At 31.3% G+C, this 19076-nt stretch overlaps 1 protein-coding gene across 2 annotated transcripts in view; it reads left to right on the top strand.

The window, feature by feature from the left end:
• The first annotated feature begins 1658 nt into the window (after window positions 1-1658).
• LOC107443935 (cytochrome P450 3A9) overlaps window positions 1659-19076 on the top strand; it is a 102765-nt gene continuing 85347 nt past the window's right edge. The window contains exons 1-3 of one of the 2 annotated variants that reach the window (XR_011637637.1): window positions 1659-1863; window positions 4501-4597; window positions 5770-5822. Coding sequence is in view for 1 of the 2 variants with exons in the window: in XM_071185052.1 (XP_071041153.1) it covers window positions 1787-1863; window positions 4501-4597; window positions 5770-5822 (227 nt within the window). In the remaining variant the exon portion in view is untranslated. The remainder of the gene's footprint in view (window positions 1864-4500; window positions 4598-5769; window positions 5823-19076) is intronic. The other variant, XM_071185052.1, reaches the window with a different exon arrangement.

Below are 19076 nucleotides of genomic sequence, written 5' to 3'. Positions count from 1 at the left end.
TTTATGGTGGTCTGATCGGACTACCTACAAAAAACCGTGTGGAGGCTTTCAGTTATAGGAGGTGTTGCCCTAACCCGTGATTCGTCTACCACTGAGGATATTTTACGGTGACACTGCGGTCGGTGCGAGCCGGGTGCAGTCATACATTGCTGAGATTCGAACCCGGTTCACCATATCGGAAGACGAACTCTTTATTCCCCTAGTCACCACGGCTCTAGTAGCGTGTATTGTAAATTTAAATAAAAGCTGATAGGAAATTTTATTTTTAAGATATCACTTTGATATTTAAAGGTCTCAATAATAATGTTTATGCATATATTGTTTTTGTTTGAAAAGCAGAGCATATTGGTGTTACCACTTTTCAAAATTTTTATGGCTCGGAGAAATGTTGCATGCAAAGTTCGAAATTTAAGCTGGAGTGAAAACCACAAGATTAAATATTATACTATAAGAGTCAGATTAGGACGATACCATTTTATTGAATCGAAAAAAGTTTTGCACTTTAAAACAAACCCTTAAATTGCTTTAAAGTGCAACACCAACTTCCAGAGTGTTTTTGGCAGCTAATATGGAGCAAAACATTTTTTTTCAATGTATTATTTTCTCAGTTTTTTTTTTTTTTAATGTGAAGTTATACACCAAAGGGAGGAAAAAATTACTGCTGAATAATGTTTTATCAAATGATCAGACTGGCACGTGAAATAATGTTGTCTTAATAGTTCTTAATAGGTAAATCTTAAATATGCTAATTAGTTTAAAAAGACGATATTTTAAGGTAAAATTGGGAGATTTTTCAAATTTACGTTAGCTTCAGCACTCACACTCACGTAAGAATTTGCGCATGCGTCCGTTCTGGTAAAATACTCATGGGCCTTGAAAAAATATCAAACTCACGTAAAAGAAAATAAAGATCTCAGGAGCCCAGATAAATTTTTATGATAATGATGATCATCATCATCCTTAGAATTTGTTTTGTATAGTTAAAATGCTTCTGCCCAACTTTGTATATTATTATAAGAAATTATTTTATATATTCGATACTATAAGATAACTTTGTTGAAGTCAGTTATTTTTCAGTTTTCTTGACACTTCAAAATATTACAGGAAATAGGTTAAAATCAGAGACTCCTATGTCACTTGACTCTCCGTAGTTTCGGAAAATATTTTTTTTTCTAGTGGTAGCAACGATAATATTAATAGTTTAATTAATTAGAATTAAATCACAAGTAATTGAAATAAATACATATTAGGTCTTATAGACAAATGTTTAAACTCTAATACTTTTTTTTCAAAAAATTCTGCTTTAGTTTATTACAATAAATAAAAAATCACAACATCCTCAAATATTGGACTCTGTGGTTAAAATATTGCACAGTCGGTGTATGAAAATAGACTTATTAAATTTGTTTAGAAAACAAAATTATTTTTTATGAGGGTAATGATGAAATTTTTGGATTTATCAAAAAAATTTTTAAATTATTCAAAACATGCTCGATAAAAGAAATAACAGTAGTTATTGCTCCAACTTAGATTAGATCCGGGAAATAAAAGAAAATGACGTCGTTATTGTTATGATTTGAGTGTTACAATCGAGCATCAACCACTGATTACTTTTAACCTTGAATACTTTAGTCATTTTTCTCTTCGTAAAGGATCATTTCTGTTTTGTTGTGAATAGATTACATTTCCAGTTGACTGATTGCTGTTGCTATAAGACGAACGTAAACTAGTTGCTCTCCAAATAAAGAGTTTCTTTCAATGAAATATCGTTCTTATTTATTAAAAAATGTTCGAATTTAACATATATACGTGGTTAATTATAATATTCACTTTGGTTATAGTTGGTATTACCGGTTTTTTACGGTGAGTGAATTTTTTTTATAAGAAACTTATTTTAATCAATTAATTCGTATTTTAACTTTGCATTCGAATCATGTCTGGTATGCCGACTTTGACTTTTTCCGAGAAATTATTTCCGAAGCGGTAGTAAAAGACTAGCTGAAATGCAATTATTGATAAAATTAACTTTTAACTGTTCGTATAATTTACAGCATACCTACCAACTTTTAATCCCTTCCATTATCATTTTTCCCAGTGGTATTAAAATGGAATTAAAACTTCAATTTTAAGCAAACAAATACGTTGCATTGGAAAAAAACTTAAGTTTACAACCATGATATTACCGCATATTAATATATGTGCCTAATTTTTGAGAGAATAGTGGTGATCAAAATCATTTAAAAATTAAGTTTATAAAAGAAAAAAAATAGTATATATTTACTACCACTTTAAATATGAAAATAAAATCTTGCGGAAAATCCGAAAGAATTGGCAGGTATGATTTACAGTCATTTTGGTTACTATAGCTTGCACTTACGTATAAGTTAGATTTAATTGCATTTATTGATTATCAAAATTAAATCAAATTAAACTTAAAAATTCTGAATAAACAAAAGTGAAGAGCGTGAGACAATCAGAAAATAAAATAACAGTTGCCATTCAAATCAAATTTCTTCAAGAAAAATCATTAATAAATAATTGCCAGATGCATTTCAATACATTTATAATTATTATTCATATTATTTTATGACTTCTTACTGAAAGGAAAACAAAAAATCAGGACATAACATCTTTGTTTACATTAAAGCTCATTACACTAATTCCATGAAAGAATAAATTTTAGTAAATATTAAAATTTTTTTATTATTTTATTTAATAATATTTATATGACAAAATACAAAATTTGAAATAAATCATGAGAATAGTTCCCGGGAAGTTGAATTTTAAGAAAGTAGTATTTTTAAAATTTGATTTTTCAGAAATCGTAGGTAGTAAAGTAATTTAATTAAAAAAAAGTATTTTTAATATTTAAAGCATTTTTATATCCCTACTTTTAAGAAAAAAAATTCGCCATGAATGTTTAAGTTGTAACTATATTGATTATTTAACATGTCATTTTTGATTTGAGAAATTTAATTAACCCTTTAATGGGCCCTTTATTTCTAGTGAAGGTAAATTAAAGTATTTTTGGAATTGAAATTGTTTTAAGAACAGTAATTGAGATAAAAATAAAACTTATTTAGTTTATAAAAATGCCATTTTTTGGTGGTAAATATATTTAACATGACCTATTAGGAACTTACTGACTTTTAGTTTTCTTTATTTATAAAATAAATTCCTTAAATGCTACAAACTTCAAAAGGAATTATGTATTTTATAACTTTTATACGTTTTCTAAAAGTGACAAATGGTTACCAATTTTATTCAAACTCACTTCAAGAGAGCTGAAGTTATTGAAAAATGGAAACCTAAATTAAAAGTGGTAAAACATGGTGGTAAGTATACTTACCACGGCCTTCAAAAGGGTTAAGAACAGTATTAATAATTTTGACTAATACGTTGCATAACTGTTTAAAAGACATGTGCAAATAACTTGTAAATCATGTAATTGAACTTTTAAGTGCTTGCAAAAAACTGCTGCCTCAATTAATTTACAACCAGGAAAAATGAAAATAGTAATGGAGTAACATTGACACAAACAAAAACAAATAAGCATGACTAATTCCTGCGAACCAGAATATATTAGTAAATTTAAAAATTATATCTAGATATCAAAACATGCCAGCTCTATTTCCAAAATTAAAACCTTTAAAATTTCCAACACCATTTCTTTTTATAACGTGAATATAAAACTTCGTGTACCAGTTTTTCAAAATTTTTGCCGCTGCGGTTACCGAGTAACTGCATTTCTGCCTACTTTTATACCACAGGGGAAAAACCATCCTCTAAAAGATTGAAAGTTGGCAGGTATGTAATTGTAATTTAATTAACGAGTTGTTATCACAGAGAAAAAAATCATCCTCCAAAAAATTATAGTTGGTGAGTAGTTGTAATTCTTACCAAACTTAAACTTCGTTATGAATATTACGCTTACGCCTCTCCCAACTAATTTTATTTTAAATTTGGATGGAGTAGTTAACTCTCTGGGTTAGAAACTCTGTTCGCACTGTATTAGTTAGGCAGTAGTTGTAATTCAATTTACATGTTATTTCCACTGAGAAAATCATCCTCCGAAAGATAGAAATTTGGCAGATATATAATTATAATTAAATTTACATGATATTACTCCTGAGAAAAATCATTCTAATAAAGATCGATGGTTGCTAGGTGTGTAATTCTAAATCCACGACCACTTTAAACGCTGTGTGAAACCTTAACTTTCAGATTGGTAACTATCCATTTGAAGAAGCAAAACATTTGAAGTCACTGTTAAAAAACACTTCCACTCTAAGCTCACAGCTATGACTTTCAAACTAGCAAGTCTGAAATCGATCTTTCTTGAGTTACATTTCAATAATCATTAAACTATAATTTATCAAGACCAATTTGTGTCAAAATTTTAAAGAATCTCCTCAATTTTAAATTCTCCTCAATTGTTTCAAAATTTAAAAAAAAACTCCCTACTTTTCCAGAACTAAACGTGTTAAATCTTGTTTTTAGGTACATCGGAAGAAATGATGATTACTGGAAGATAAGGGGAGTAAAATATCATCCTCGTCAAAGTTTATTTAAGATCCTTAAAGTACTTTCTACATCGGTAATATTTGTTTTCATATTTTTCCCACAATAGTTAGTATAGATATGGATAAAATTTTATTTTAAAAAAGGGACTGTTAAAATAAACTAAGCATGCGCACTAGGGTATAAGTTGTAATAGTTATCAAACCTTGCACAAAAGCTTTGTTTATATTATTTATAGTAATAGTCAGATATTTTAGAGCTGTTTCATTCTCAACATTCTTTAACACGTTCACGCCAGAGTGACCCACTGGTGGGTCAAGCTAGATTGTCTCATCTTGGCAGCGCACCGGAGTAAAAACTGGTAACAATAAATTTCATCTTTTTCCGGGAATAATAAAAATCCATAACTAGCATTTGTTTTTAACGGATGCAATTTTTATATTGAATTGCTAATTCGCCATGATAAATTTCCTTACAGTGAATTGTTATTGTTGAGAATCGATTAACTCCTCCCGAATATTATCTAATATTGAAATAGTTCTTCTGCCAGTATTTTCACTTTTCCCCGCATGAACGTGTTAAGAATGCTGAACCAAAAAAAACATATTTCTTAAAAATCATTTAAAGTTATGCTACTTGATTCCAACGCTCCATTTGGAAGTATGTTTGTTATCTTAAATTTCAGCTGACAGATACTATAACCTCTTTACATCTTTAAAAACTTCTCCGATTTCAGCAGGAGAAAATATTATAAAAAATATTATTGTGAAAATTATTTTTTTGAATATTGTAAATTGAAAAAATTACAGTATTGCATTAAAAATTAGATAATTATTCAATAGTTTTAGAAAAAAGTGGCAACGAGAAGAAGCTTAAAGTTTCAACCGCTTTCCTGACCTAACTATTGAGCACATATTGCAGTTTTCTCCAATATTTTAAGGATTAAAAATCAAAATCCGTAAGAAAAAAGGTGTGTTTATTAAGAGATAGACATTTTTGTGTCTAATTTCGTTACGCAAAATATCATGCACCCAAATTAATTGGCATATTTATGTTATTCCTTCGAACTATGCATTAACATTGCATCTTAATAAGTAAAAATGAAATCATGAAATTAAAACTTATTAAAATTTTTCTCTTGTTTCTTTTGCGCACTGTACATCAAAATGTCTATTTTAAGTACCTACTTTTAGCTGCCTCGAGATTTTTGCTAAAATTCTTTAATTATTTGTACGTTTGTTTTCACAGACTTTTCCTGAACTAGTAAAAACAGGTTACCATGAATATGGACGAGTTTACGGGTGAGTTAACCTTTTTCTGCGCCCTTATATTCTTATAATGTCACGTTAAAATATGTTTAAGATAAAGATTGATTTATAAAAAAAAATTCATTTACCTTATTACCCCAAAACTGATTTGTTTCATGAAAACTGTTTTTTTGGGGGGAAGTGAAAAAGATTTTTAAATTTTCGCCTACTGTGAAGAATTGGTCATAAACTTAAATGATTAAATGAAGAACGCTTAACGCACAAGAAAAGAATAACTTTTCAGTGTTGATCCGGACTATTACCAATATTTGTCAAAAAAAAAAACAATTCGTGTGTTTTCTTCGTCTTTATTTTCTGAAATTATCAAGAGATGTCCCAACAAATCAGAGGTCGGAATCGGCTTTTAAAAGTAAATGAAGTTGGCATTAAATCCACTTTCTACAGCCACATAAAGGGTTAAGGAAGATTTTACACATTGCATTCAAATATCACCTGCTTTTTTCCACACCGAAATGTTTTTCAACTGTTGAAATATTTGTAAAGCTCTCTCCTTCGACTCTCCACTCTCAAATGGTGAAAGCATGCGAAGTCTTGCTATAGGTAGAGAGTTCTACTTTACGCCACCTGTAGCCAATTTCGGTCGACAATAAAGAATGTCATACTTCCAAATTACATCGTTTTGCTTCATAAGGAATTACAATGCAATACAGGGGGACACAAAAAACAAGAATTTTTTTAATGCGTATGAGTAGGTGGCAGCACTGTGGGCTAATGATCTTGCGCAAGTAAACACTATGCCAGTTTAGTTACCATGGATCTGAAGAACGCGCAACAGCGTGTTCGCCTTAAAATGTTTTATAGAATCAGTGATAGATTACAAGCATTGCAGAGGGAGTTTTTGCGATTTAAGACGTCATGGTACCATCCCATGAAAACATGCTATAAAAAGTTGGAATAATAACTTTGAAGAGATGAGGCTTGTCCAAAAGAAGAAAATAACAGGACGACTAAGAAGTGCTCGCTGAGATATTGCAGTGGTCAATGAGAAATCTGGCGTTTTATGTAAACGTTCAACTATTCATATACTGGTAGTCGAAATAACCTTAAACATAAGTTAATGGAACGAAGATTACCTTCAAGTTGAATTATGAGTTGTGCTAGTATTCCTGCTGAAAAGAATGTGTATTTTCATATTTGCACCTGTTTTTAGTCCAAAACGCGTGTTTTGTTTAGTTTTATTGCAGCCTATGAGCGAAGTGTCTATAATTACCAAGACTTATAAAAAAATGTTTTTAACGTCGGGAAGCTATCGTGTAAATGCATTATAATTACTAATAAGTCTTGGTAGTCAGGGTTCTTTATTTCTCCCGAAAACAGGCAACAAATGGAATGGTTTCACTACCAGTTCTTTCTCTTTCCCGGGAGGGAAACAGCACTGGAAATACAAACATAAACAGTAAGGCATTACCATTTCGCATTGTCACGTTATCCCTACAAGCTGAATTTATAGTGATATTATCGTCGATCAAAATTTGGATTACTTTCTGATACGCTAAAAGACTTAATTTAAATCTGAATCTTTATGTTTGATGATGTTTTAAGTTCCAATCATTTCCTGACAGCTACAAAAGCAAAGTTCATTTTCATATTATATCTAAATAAAAATTAACGTCATACGGAATTTCGCCAAAGGCCTCCGATTACATTACATGTTTCAGATGTTCTATGACGGCCAAAAAATTATCAACATATTTAAAATGAAGTTTGCCGTCATTTAAAATTCCGGCAACTTCTGGACTGTCTATAGGACTCAAATTGCAACTAAACCTGTTTTCTTAATTACAATCTGGGCTGAAACTAAGACAGAAAAGAAGAAACATTTGTAGCAACATCCTTTCCCTTACACGTTTTCGTGAAGACTTAAATGAACTTTCACTATTCCCAATTATAAAGTATTTTAATTATGCTAAAATTAAAATGAAGGCAAAAGCAATTCTATCGCATTAACATATACATATTGATGCGGCAACGTTATGTTTTTTTCTCTGATTTATAAATGCCCCTACAACTAACCTGTTTTATTAGCCAGATAAACTTGCCTGCTTGATCCACTAAGTTCTATTTTGTGATGATAACGATAGTTGCAAGGAAAGTTTATATCATTTTCTGATAGTTGCAGGAGGGATTTATGGTTTCAGAAAATTTCAACCACTTTCTGATAAACTGAAGTGCTTAAATTTTAAGTGGAGCTCTGTACTCGACTCTAATCAAAATGATTCAATTAATTTTGCTTTTGTTAAATCAAAGACAAAATAGAAGTAGAACGTGTCACTTTTGAAAAAAGTAAAATGTTAATCTATCGATGGTGATAACAGTTTACGAAGGAGATGAGACCTATAACACTTGATTATAGTCCGATAAAAACAGAATCTCTTTAGACCGTTTAAAAAACATAGTTTTTTATTACATTTTATAGTTTCATTTTATTTTATTATCACTTTTCAGGAGTTTTTCGTTTTCGCAGCCGGCCATTACGATTTCAGATCCAAAACTTTTGAGAGATATATTTGTGAAGGATTTCAATTATTTCAGCCACAGGCAGGTGAGTGATGCATTTTATTCTTCAGGTAAAAACAAAAAAAAGCTGTGAAACACAATACTAGTCATTTTAATAACCTCCAAAATTATAAATATGAGAGGGGGCAGTATAATGATAAGCCACATATATTGTTTCAAATTTTTTGAAACAGCAGTTTAGATGCCAATTTTTACGATTCAGCTCTGTTGTTGATTATCTCTGTTGTGACTCTGATAGAAACTGGAAATAACAAAAAGGTTTAAAAACTAGAATATTTGATACACTTTTGTGTCAAAGTTGTCAAATAATAGAGGTCACCAAATAATTACTCTATGCTTCCGGTGCCAGGGATTCAATCAGGTTCAAAGATCCCGTTTTCATGTTCTAAAGAGCATAAAAATGCGGTTGAGACCAATGGCATACCTGCCAATTTTTACGCATTTGGCGTAAAATTTTATTTTTATATTTAAAGTGGTAGTAAATATATATTTTCTTTACTTTCATAAACTTAATTTTTTAATGATTTTGATCACCACTATTCATAAAAAAAATTAAGCATATATAATGATATGTGTTACTACCATGGTCGTCAGCTTAAGCTTTTTCAAATACAACCTACTTTTTTTGCTTAAAATTGAAATTTTAAATCCATTTCAATACCACTGGGAAAAGTCATAATGGAAGGAATTAAAAGTTGGCAGGTATGCAATGGACATACTGCGAAAAACCTAAAGAAGATCAAACAACATGTGCAAACTGCGGAGGAGCACATTCATCTACATACCCTCAACAGATGCGTTAAATTTAATACAAAGGCATGATAAATCCAGAGTGAGAACTCAAAGAGTTCACAAACCACCGAATGTAAGTCTCTGAAGTCGAATGAAAGACGATTCTTTGTAAGTCGAATGTAAGGAGATTCCAAATAATTTCTTTATCGTTGTGATCATAATTACAGAGGAAATGGTAGTGGTATTGCAATTCTTGCCAAAATTAATCTTTATACGGAATACAACAGTAACAATAAAGAAGATTAGAAAAAAATCTCTATACTTCTTTAATATGACAATCATAAATTTAAAATTACCGCTGCTTACAATTCGCCAGGACATAGCCTCACTGAAAATAATATAATAAATACATTACCCTCTCTGAACTTAAAACGACTATTGCTTTTGTTTTTTATACACTTTCAAAGTTTCATTAAAATAATACAAAATAAATCAGGCTAAAACTTTTTGCATTAAACTAAAGTAACAATCATTAAGTTTCCTTTCAATAAATGCTTTGGAATAATACCGCCTTTTATTTGCTAAGCGATCTTAAGCATCCTCTCTCAGATCAAAAAACCTCCACACGGTATTTTATAAGTAGTCAGTTCAGACTATTTAAAAAGTGAGGCTTTGTGTGCGTAAACCCCATTTTTTTAAAAAAGCTATTGAGAAAAATTTATCATTTGTATTTAAGAATTAATATGTGGAGGTTTGCAAAGTAAATAAGACAAATCAATAATATTTATAGAATAAATTAATTATATATATTTTACACCACTTTCTTATTTTTATTAGATTTGGTATTTAAATGGCTCTTTCGTAAAGTAGTTTACCTTCATACATGTCTGATCAGACGAACTATATGAAACCGTGTGGAGCTTATGTATCTTTTCAAATCAGAGCTGAAAGCTTATATATAGCGAGACGGAAAAGAGCAAAAATTGTAACGAAAGGCATTTCTTTGTAGCATTTTTTTCAAGAAACATTAAATTTCTGTAACTACCGTAATTTTTTTACAATTTTAGCATAGATAAAAAATAGCTTCTTTCTTTATAGAAAAGTACATATAGCTGAATAATTGAAAAAGAGAATAGTTTAACTCCTCCCGAAAACATGTTAAAACTGAAATAGGTTTACTACCAGCTTTTCCTCTTTTCCGTCTCGCTTTCACCCATGTTTCAAATCCGTTACACTTGGCACGCACGGCTTCTGCCTGCATTTTCTGAGATACCTTTGGAATTACATTTTTGAATTTGCTCATATTGGTGCTCAATGGTAAACCGCTTGATTAAATTATATGTATAAAATAATCAAGCAGTTCAGAATCGGCTTACTTAGGAGGCTATTCATTATTCTACAGTAAGTCAGCTGAAACTTCGCTTACACACTCCTGATCTTATGTACGGGGTGAGAAGGAGCACTATCTTGCTGGAAGCAGAAATATTCCACCCTATACATACTCTGGACACTTGGAAGTAAAACTTTTTTTCAAAACCTCAGTTTTATAATATCGGGTATTGGCCGGGATAGCCTGACATCGTAGGGCACTCGGCCCATGTCTAAGAGGTCGTGGATGCTATCCCCGCCGGTCAAAGACTCTCCGTGTAGTAAATGGTGCTTGATGCACGTTAAATCTGTCGAGTCGCAAAGTCCTCCATGTTCCCATAACAGATTAATACCTCTTGGGGTATCATACTGCCAATGTGGTATCCAGGTTCCTTGTATCCAGTTTCCTTGTCTTCTGGATCGGTTCAAAATTATAAGGCTACGGAGTTGAAGATTAGCAGTCGTAAACCCAAAATTGGGTCGGCTGTTGACGGACATAATATAAAATAAAATATCGGGAATTGATTTTTTTCTCCATTCTTAATGAGAACTAACGGGAGTATACCTCCTTATAGCTTCCCAAATTATAGCAGATGGAACATTTTGATTACACGGAACGCAATGCTGGTTTTCAAGGGTGTTATCAATGACCGTATTCTGTCATTTTGGGGGTTGAGATTTTGCTGTAAAACAAATAATTTCTACTCTGAAGAGACTAACTCATCCCCAGTGTGTCATGCTAAAGATTGCCTTCCTTTTCAGTTTTGCAGACTCTGAAAATCCGCTAATTCAATTCTTTCTATGAGTTTCCCACCCGAGGTCATTTTTCAAAATATTTAAAATTGATTCCTTTGACATTTTAAGTTCTCGAGTAAGGTTTAGAACGCATCTCTATATGCTTCCTCATATTTCCCCCCCGACTCTTTTCACAATTTATTTCGTTCGAACCGACCACGGTCAGCTAGTTGTCCTGTTAATGCCATATCATGATAACTTCTGCTAGTTCTGTAAATAAAATCATCATCCCCAGATCTTTCAAGTCCCTGAAAATTTTGCCCGACTGCTCTCCTTCGATGAATTTATTTATCACTCTTTCTCTAAATTTCTACATTCTACCGAGAAAAAGGAAATTGTAAGTAATACAGGATATATGCTTGCAATAGCTTATATATTCCTTACACTAAAGTGTCGGAAATGAATTGGAACTACATTAACACTTTGTAATTATTTGATATGCTTTTAAAGTTGTATGAGAACTTTTTGTTCACTGTGTGTATAAAACAAAACGTTTCATAGAAATGTATGTATTCAGACAAAAAATTAAACTAAACTAACAAGCATCATTTTGAAAAGAATCTGCAGCTTTGCAAATCAGATTTGAAATCCCCGAGTTAAGTAAGATCAAGTACTTGCATAAATGCAGCACAAAATTTGTTTTCGTGTGTAATTTATTAAATACAAATGCTTCAAATTTGCCTTTTTTTTTCTTCTTCAATTGTAGGATCAGGCATTTAGCGATAAAATTCTGGACACCATGATCTCCGTTTTAAATGGAGAAGATTGGAAAAGAATTAGAACCATCATATCTCCTGCATTTACTTCAAAACAAATGAGAAAGGTATGCAAAACTTTTGAAAAAAAAAATAATCAAAGAATTTCTGACAATTTTATCAAATATTTCTAATAAGGAAATAGATTTGAGTGTTTTTTTATATTTTCAGCCAAAAAAAATTCTTCCAAAGGTACCAATCTACATTTATTCCCGTTTTTAGCTTCCAAAATTTTATGCTTCTCGATAAAAATATTTTGCTACTTATCCTTTTCGGTAGACTGTAAAATTATATTTTCACAGAATTGATATAAACCATTGAATTCGACTCTAAACTATTTGAGGATGATGGATTGATGATATAGGACAACGTAAACGGTAGAAGTGAAGCTCGCAGAATTCGCTAATTTATCAAAGGTTAGGCTTAGCTTTTATGTTTGACATTAATGAACGTGATTGTACTCATATGCAGAGATGCCAACTGTTCCGGAAGCATAATTACTTTTAATCCGGAACCATAATAATTTAAAAAACTGAAAATAACTAGAAACTAACATTTGCAAATAATTGATTCACTTCGCTTTCTTTTTAAACGGTGTAGCATAATTTAAATTGAACTAAGTGGCAAATTATATAAGCCTCAGAATTATTTAGAAGTAATGGTGGATAGAAACCTAACAAATGGAATTTATTAAACCAAGAATCACACATTAATAAACTACCACTCGAAAATATTTATTTGCTGTCCGGAGGTTACACATATTACCGTAACAAAATTTTTTTTCTCTTTCTGCAAGTATGAATGAGTAAATATCTATTGTTATCTATGAAAGTTTCTCTTGAATTTAATTCCATGAGTTGTGCGAGGGTTCTTCAGATTAAAATAGTCTTGAATTATCATCCTGTGATTTATGTACGAGTCATTTTCATGATATAGAAGACAATCATAACTAGCCGAGCGAAGAAAAATATATTGTTTTGTAACTACTTTAAAGTTATTTTTTAAAATTTAATTTTAATTCGAACGTAAATATGTTCTTGATGTTATTATTAGCACTGAAACGATGTTATTATTAGCACTATTAAATATTGACACTATACTATTAAGTAAAAGCAATGGAAAAAATTTCTTGTTCATTGATTCAAGCGAAATTTTAACATGCACTTTTTTAATGTTTTAGTGTAGTGGTCAATAGAAAATTTTATGAAAAGAAACTCACAGTAATCAGTTATAATCTGCATACAATATGCATCAGAAATAAATTATATTTTTTTATAGATGGAGAATATCATCAATGGCTGTTCCAAAACTGTTCTGAAGACATTTGAAAAACATTACAAAAATGGAGAACCGGTTGATTGCAAGGCGTATGTATCATTTCAATCATGGAGTTTTGCTTTCCTCAATTTTGTGTAGTTTATCTAAAGTAAGGACTCTCTTATCCACCCTTGGCGGTGACTATGATAGTGAGGTAAATCTATTTCAAGTAGTAATGTGGGGTCACTGTTTAGGACAGGTTTTGGTTCTTTTCTTCTAGGGCTAACACAATCGACCGAAGAAAAGGAATCTTTTTCTTCAGTATATAATGTTAGTCCTAGAGTGAAGCGAAGCTACCCTCCCTGAAATACGCTATTCGTGTCTCCATAGCAGCAGATGGCCTCGGAACTTGTGGTAGGGGGTGTTCTTATCGTAGACAAACTATATATTGATTTATATAAAAAGCACTATAATATTTTTTTTAAGATTTTACTAAAGAATTCTCAATTTGCAATATTTTAATACTTTGTATGCCTCCCAAATATAAAAAGGTCACGGGCTGTAATATTAGAAATTTTGGATCAATAGTAGCGAAACATTCAGGGTTATATATTAACATTAGAGGAATTCACCACAGTAAAGTATATCTAATTAATCAGTTCGCATGAGGACATATAAAGTAAATGTAAAGTCCTGCTTAAATCGATGAATCAGAACAGAACAACGCTCAGAAGAGTGATTTTTAGCGACAAATGATGGGAGAAATGAAGGTATTTGACTTGAAATGGTTATAGCTTACGGCGAATATTGTCTAGGTTTAATGGCTGTTGACAAATGTTGTAAAAGTATTCGTCAAAGATGTTATATGGATCAGCTAAAATACATGGCAAGTTAAACGTCAGATCTCGCATGAATGTTTTGCTGTTGCTACTAAAATGATAAGGTGTAGTGGATAGTCATGTTTCTGACATTTCTTTTCTGACATGAGTAAAGTTATGATGTATCCATTTTGTGTCTCTAAGTATGTTACTTCTTCGCATTGGTCTGTTCTAAACGCATATTTCCAATTTTTACTTTAAAACGTGTCATGTGAACTGCTAATCACTTACAAGAACTTTTCGATGCACTTTGTTATCAAACAAATTAATGGCGCTATAAACCTTAGAATATTTTTGATGCTGAACTGCGTGTTCATTTTTCATTTGAATAACCCTCATGAATCTGTCTTAAATGTCATTAAATATCTAAGAATTTTCTAAAAGCAAACCTGTATGGAGACAATTTTCTTTAAAAATGGTTTTAAACATTATGTTAAATAACAGAAGCGATCAGAATTTAAAATTATGAATCCAAAAGTAAACGAATTATTCGTGGTGCTGTATTTAATAAAATAATTGCGCTAAATACAAGTGAATTCAGTCGTATACTTAATCCTGTTTTTGTGCGTGTTTGAATCATGACTTGATGCGCTAAAGAAGTCCTTATGAAAAATGACGTCAAATATTTGCAGGATATTTGGAGCATTTGTGACAGATGCCATAGCACTTTCAGCTTTCGCAACAAAAGTAGACTCTCTTAACAATCCTGACCATATTTTCGTCAAAATGATTAAAGAATGCAATCAGGCATTCGATATAAAGCGGGTTATTTTCTTGAGTAAGTATACTGCAAAATATCTTAGCTTTCTCTTGTTTTTAAAATATATGAGTATCCAACTCTTACAAGATTATTCATCAAATATTATTTATGATTAAAGAATTATTTATCAAACATTTTCATTTGGCACACCTATCGTTTGATCAAAAAATAGAATTATAAGAGACTGAACAAATTTTTATTAATGTAAGTTATAGATATTGAGAATATGAATTTATTTATTGATACTTTTGTGAGGATATTCGTAAAAACCATAAAAATATTCTAGGAATGGAGGAAATATGTTCCAGGAAAATATTATATATGCTATCCCAACAGCTTCTTCTCTTCTCATTAGAAAAATAGGATACATTTTTTACACACGTACAAAATTCTAATGTGAAAATATTCTATGAAATAGGTGATCTTATCAGCTTTCTCTCATACCTTGGATATATTTATCAAACATTTTCATTAGGCACACCTATCGATTGATCAAATAATAGAATTATAAGAGAGTGAACAAATTTTAATTAATATATGTTATAGATATTGAGAATATATAGTTATTTATTGATACTTTTATGAGGATATTCGTAAAAACCATAAAAATATTCTAGGAATGGAGGAAATATGTTCCAGGAATATAATATATATGCTATCCCAACAGCTTCTTCTCTTCTCATTAGAAAGATGGGATACATTTTTTACACACGTACAAAATTCTATTGAGAAAATATTGTAAAAAATGTGTTCTCTCGTTGGCTTCTTATCTTCTCATTGGAACGCTTGGATACACTTTTAACACACTTACGAAATTCTAATGATTATCGTTTGTAAACTAAATAATATAAAATTGTAGGTCTTACGGGTGTGTCACATTCACTTCTATTTTCGTAATTTACATCTAATAATGAATTTTCAGTTTAATGAAATGGTAATTTCTCATCCATACATCTTACAGTTTATATAATTAGTTCAGGATACGTTCATTGTTATAGCGGGATTCGAACCCACTACTCTACTACAGAGCGGTTTGTGGAACGGCAAGACTGGAAACAGAAAGACCATTTGGTAATTAGTCTAAGTTATAAATTTGTCCGCAATTTTAATTTTAAATAAAATGGTAGCAAATTAGCGCTCAAGCAAATTTATTAACGAAAATAAGTTGAAACCTTTGCTTACGGTATACCATATTGTACCATCACAAGTGGTCCTCGTGTTGTACCATCCGTAAGAAAAAGGTTAAAATACATGGTGTGATATCAGATCGATATATTGCCATTCATTTTATTGACTTATACAGGGGTGAACACGATGATCCTTATTTCATTAAAATAAATTTCTCTTTTATTTTGGAGGATGGGTGGAAGAATGCTCAACGAACGGTATGGAGGGTGGTTTACTGGCTAAAGAGTAAAATAATAATAAAAAATAGCAGAATATGGAAAATACAGAAATTCTCAGAGCAAGGTAAAGAAAATACCTAATATTTCAAAATATGTCTGGCATTTCTTTTGTAGGTCTCATTCCTCGGCGACTGCAGGCATATTTCAGGTTAGGAGCACTGAAACCAATGGATTTCTTTAAGAAAGTTGTTGTTGAAACCATCAAAGAAAGGAGAGAAAAAGGAGTGGTAACAAGCTTTTAAAAACTGTAGTTCGTTAATACTTTTGTTTTTGTGTCAAAAACTTCATCGATCAAGAATCAACTTGAGTTTAAACTTTACTAGATAAATAGCTGTAGTGGCAAATAACATTTGCAAAGAGCTAAAATGACGGTAAAAAGAGAAAGAGAGGTAACCGAACTATTTTTATGAAGATTAACTAGACCATAGGGTTAATAATTATTTCCCTCATTTTATTTATCACTACCTAATTTGGAACAAAAATCATGCACGCATACTCAAAACTAAATGGGATTAATGGGTAAAAATTTAAGAGAAAGTTAAACCAATTGTGCCATGCGGAACATACCCATAATGCAGAGATGTCAACTGCTCCGGACACGCCAAAATAATGAAATAAACGGTAAATAACTACAAAGTAAATTCTGAAAATGTTTGACTATTTTTGCTTACGTTTTAAAGGGCATAACCTGACGTAAGTATTAGAAAATGGTGAATTATATAAGCATACGAATTATTTATAAATAGTGGGGGATAAAAATCTACTAAATTGAATTTATTAAATCAAAAATCATAATTGATAAACTACCATTTTAAAATATATATTTACTGTCCGGAGCAAGTTGGCTTCTCTGATAATGCCCTGATTAATTAGGAATAACACTGAAAATATCATTTACCTGCTATATACTCTATGTTCTTTTTATACAATCAGGAATGCCAGACTTTTATACTTTATGGCAAAACTTCTTCTAATGGTAGCATACTGTATGTGTGCTTGATGTTCCTTGAGACGAAAATTTAATTTAAATATTTTTTCCACACCACTACTTGTAAATGATTTAAAACTTCTCATGAAACATCACTTTGTAACATTTTCGTTCTGAGGTTTATATTCAAATGTTAGCAAAATGAACCAGAATTCTGAAAGCAATAGGTTTTCCTAAACTCTACTAAAGATTTTGAAATGGCGTATTTAGCAGCCATATATAATATAAATACGTGTGTGTCAGACATGCCAACTCACTCCGGACAGCAGATAAATATTTTCGAATGGTAGTCTTTCAATGTGCGATCGTTAATTTAGTAAATTCGATCTATAGGGCATTTAAATACTACTTATTTTAAATTATTAAAAGGCTTATGTAATACGCTACTTCATTGCTTATGAGCCTATGAATGCAAACTAGTAACAGTCACCGAAAGTTTACCGGTACAACTTCTGTCAGGTCAAGTGCATATAAGTCATGTTGAGCGCTTTAAAAAGTCGGCAAAATTGGCTAAAAATTTAAAAAGTTTAGATTGTAGATCTCATCCCTTTTTATTATATAGTCAGACCCCGCTATAGTGAACTCCCGGATATAGTGAACGAAATGTTCCGTGCAGTGCCTTGCTATACACGTATAATGTTATTTTTTGTGGATATAGTGAACCAAAAAAGTGAAGAAGTTGGATCTAATGAACTTTTTTCTGTCTTTGACTGATTTTTTTCTTCATTTTTTTGGAATAATTTTGAAATTTCTACTTCAAAATAAATAGATATGCCGACTTTTGAAACCATCTATAAAGGGGAATGAAGCGATAAGTATTTTTTCTTCTTTGATTCTTTTATCTCACTTCCCCATCCCTAAACATGCCAAGCAGATGTTTCCAACCCAGGTAGATGATGCACTTGTAAGGTGTCAGTGGGATCAATATGCATTTTCTATCAGAGGGAATGAGTAATTATTCATTATTCGTCAAAGGGTTGGACACTAATCTGTGTTGATAAGGCCCTCATTTCAACTCCTTTTTGCTTTCAGTTCAGTTAAAAAAAGCCTGCAAGCCAGCGCCTCAAATTCAACTATGGCGAGTAGTAAACGTAAAACTTTCTCCATTGATGATAAAATGGTCATAATCAGAAAAAATGAAAATGGATGTAATCAAGCTGATATTTTCAGGGAATATAAACTCTCCAAATCTACAGTTTATAACAGCTGGAATAATAGACAATTTCTGCTCATGAAAAAAAAATTAGATAGCAGAAAAAAGTTGAGAACAGCAGATCACAAGGATGTTGAAGAAACATTACTGAAGTGGTTCAGCATTCGAAGAAGCCGCTATCTTCCAGTATTTGGACAAATGTCGATGAATTTGCTAGGCGATTTTGTGAAACTACTTTTATGTGCTCGAATGATGGTAGGTTAGACAGTTTTGAAAAGCGGAATAACAGAAATTCAAGATCTGAGAGTCGGGAAGTGTTTCCATATCTGATATTCACGATTGCTCATCAGCTAAAGATTACAATTTTTTTTTTGTACGCAAGACGAAGAGTTATAAAAAATAACACATTTTTTTGCTACTTCATAATATTTTTCAATCATTTATTAGAATAATGTGTAATAAAAGGGAGGAGTTTGGGAACCATTAGTTAAATTGCCTGCGTAACGGATATAGTGAACTCCCGGTTATAGTGGACAGAAACTTCGACCCCTTGAAGGTTCACTATAGCGGGGTTTGACTGTATTTTGTTTTATCCGGAGCAGTTGGCATCCATGGTGT

This window comes from Parasteatoda tepidariorum, chromosome 9, assembly GCF_043381705.1.
Source record: "Parasteatoda tepidariorum isolate YZ-2023 chromosome 9, CAS_Ptep_4.0, whole genome shotgun sequence".
In the NCBI taxonomy this organism is placed as follows: domain Eukaryota; kingdom Metazoa; phylum Arthropoda; class Arachnida; order Araneae; family Theridiidae; genus Parasteatoda; species Parasteatoda tepidariorum.
The sequence above is the reverse complement of the archived record's forward strand: the minus strand, read 5'-3'. Positions and strand labels throughout refer to the sequence as shown.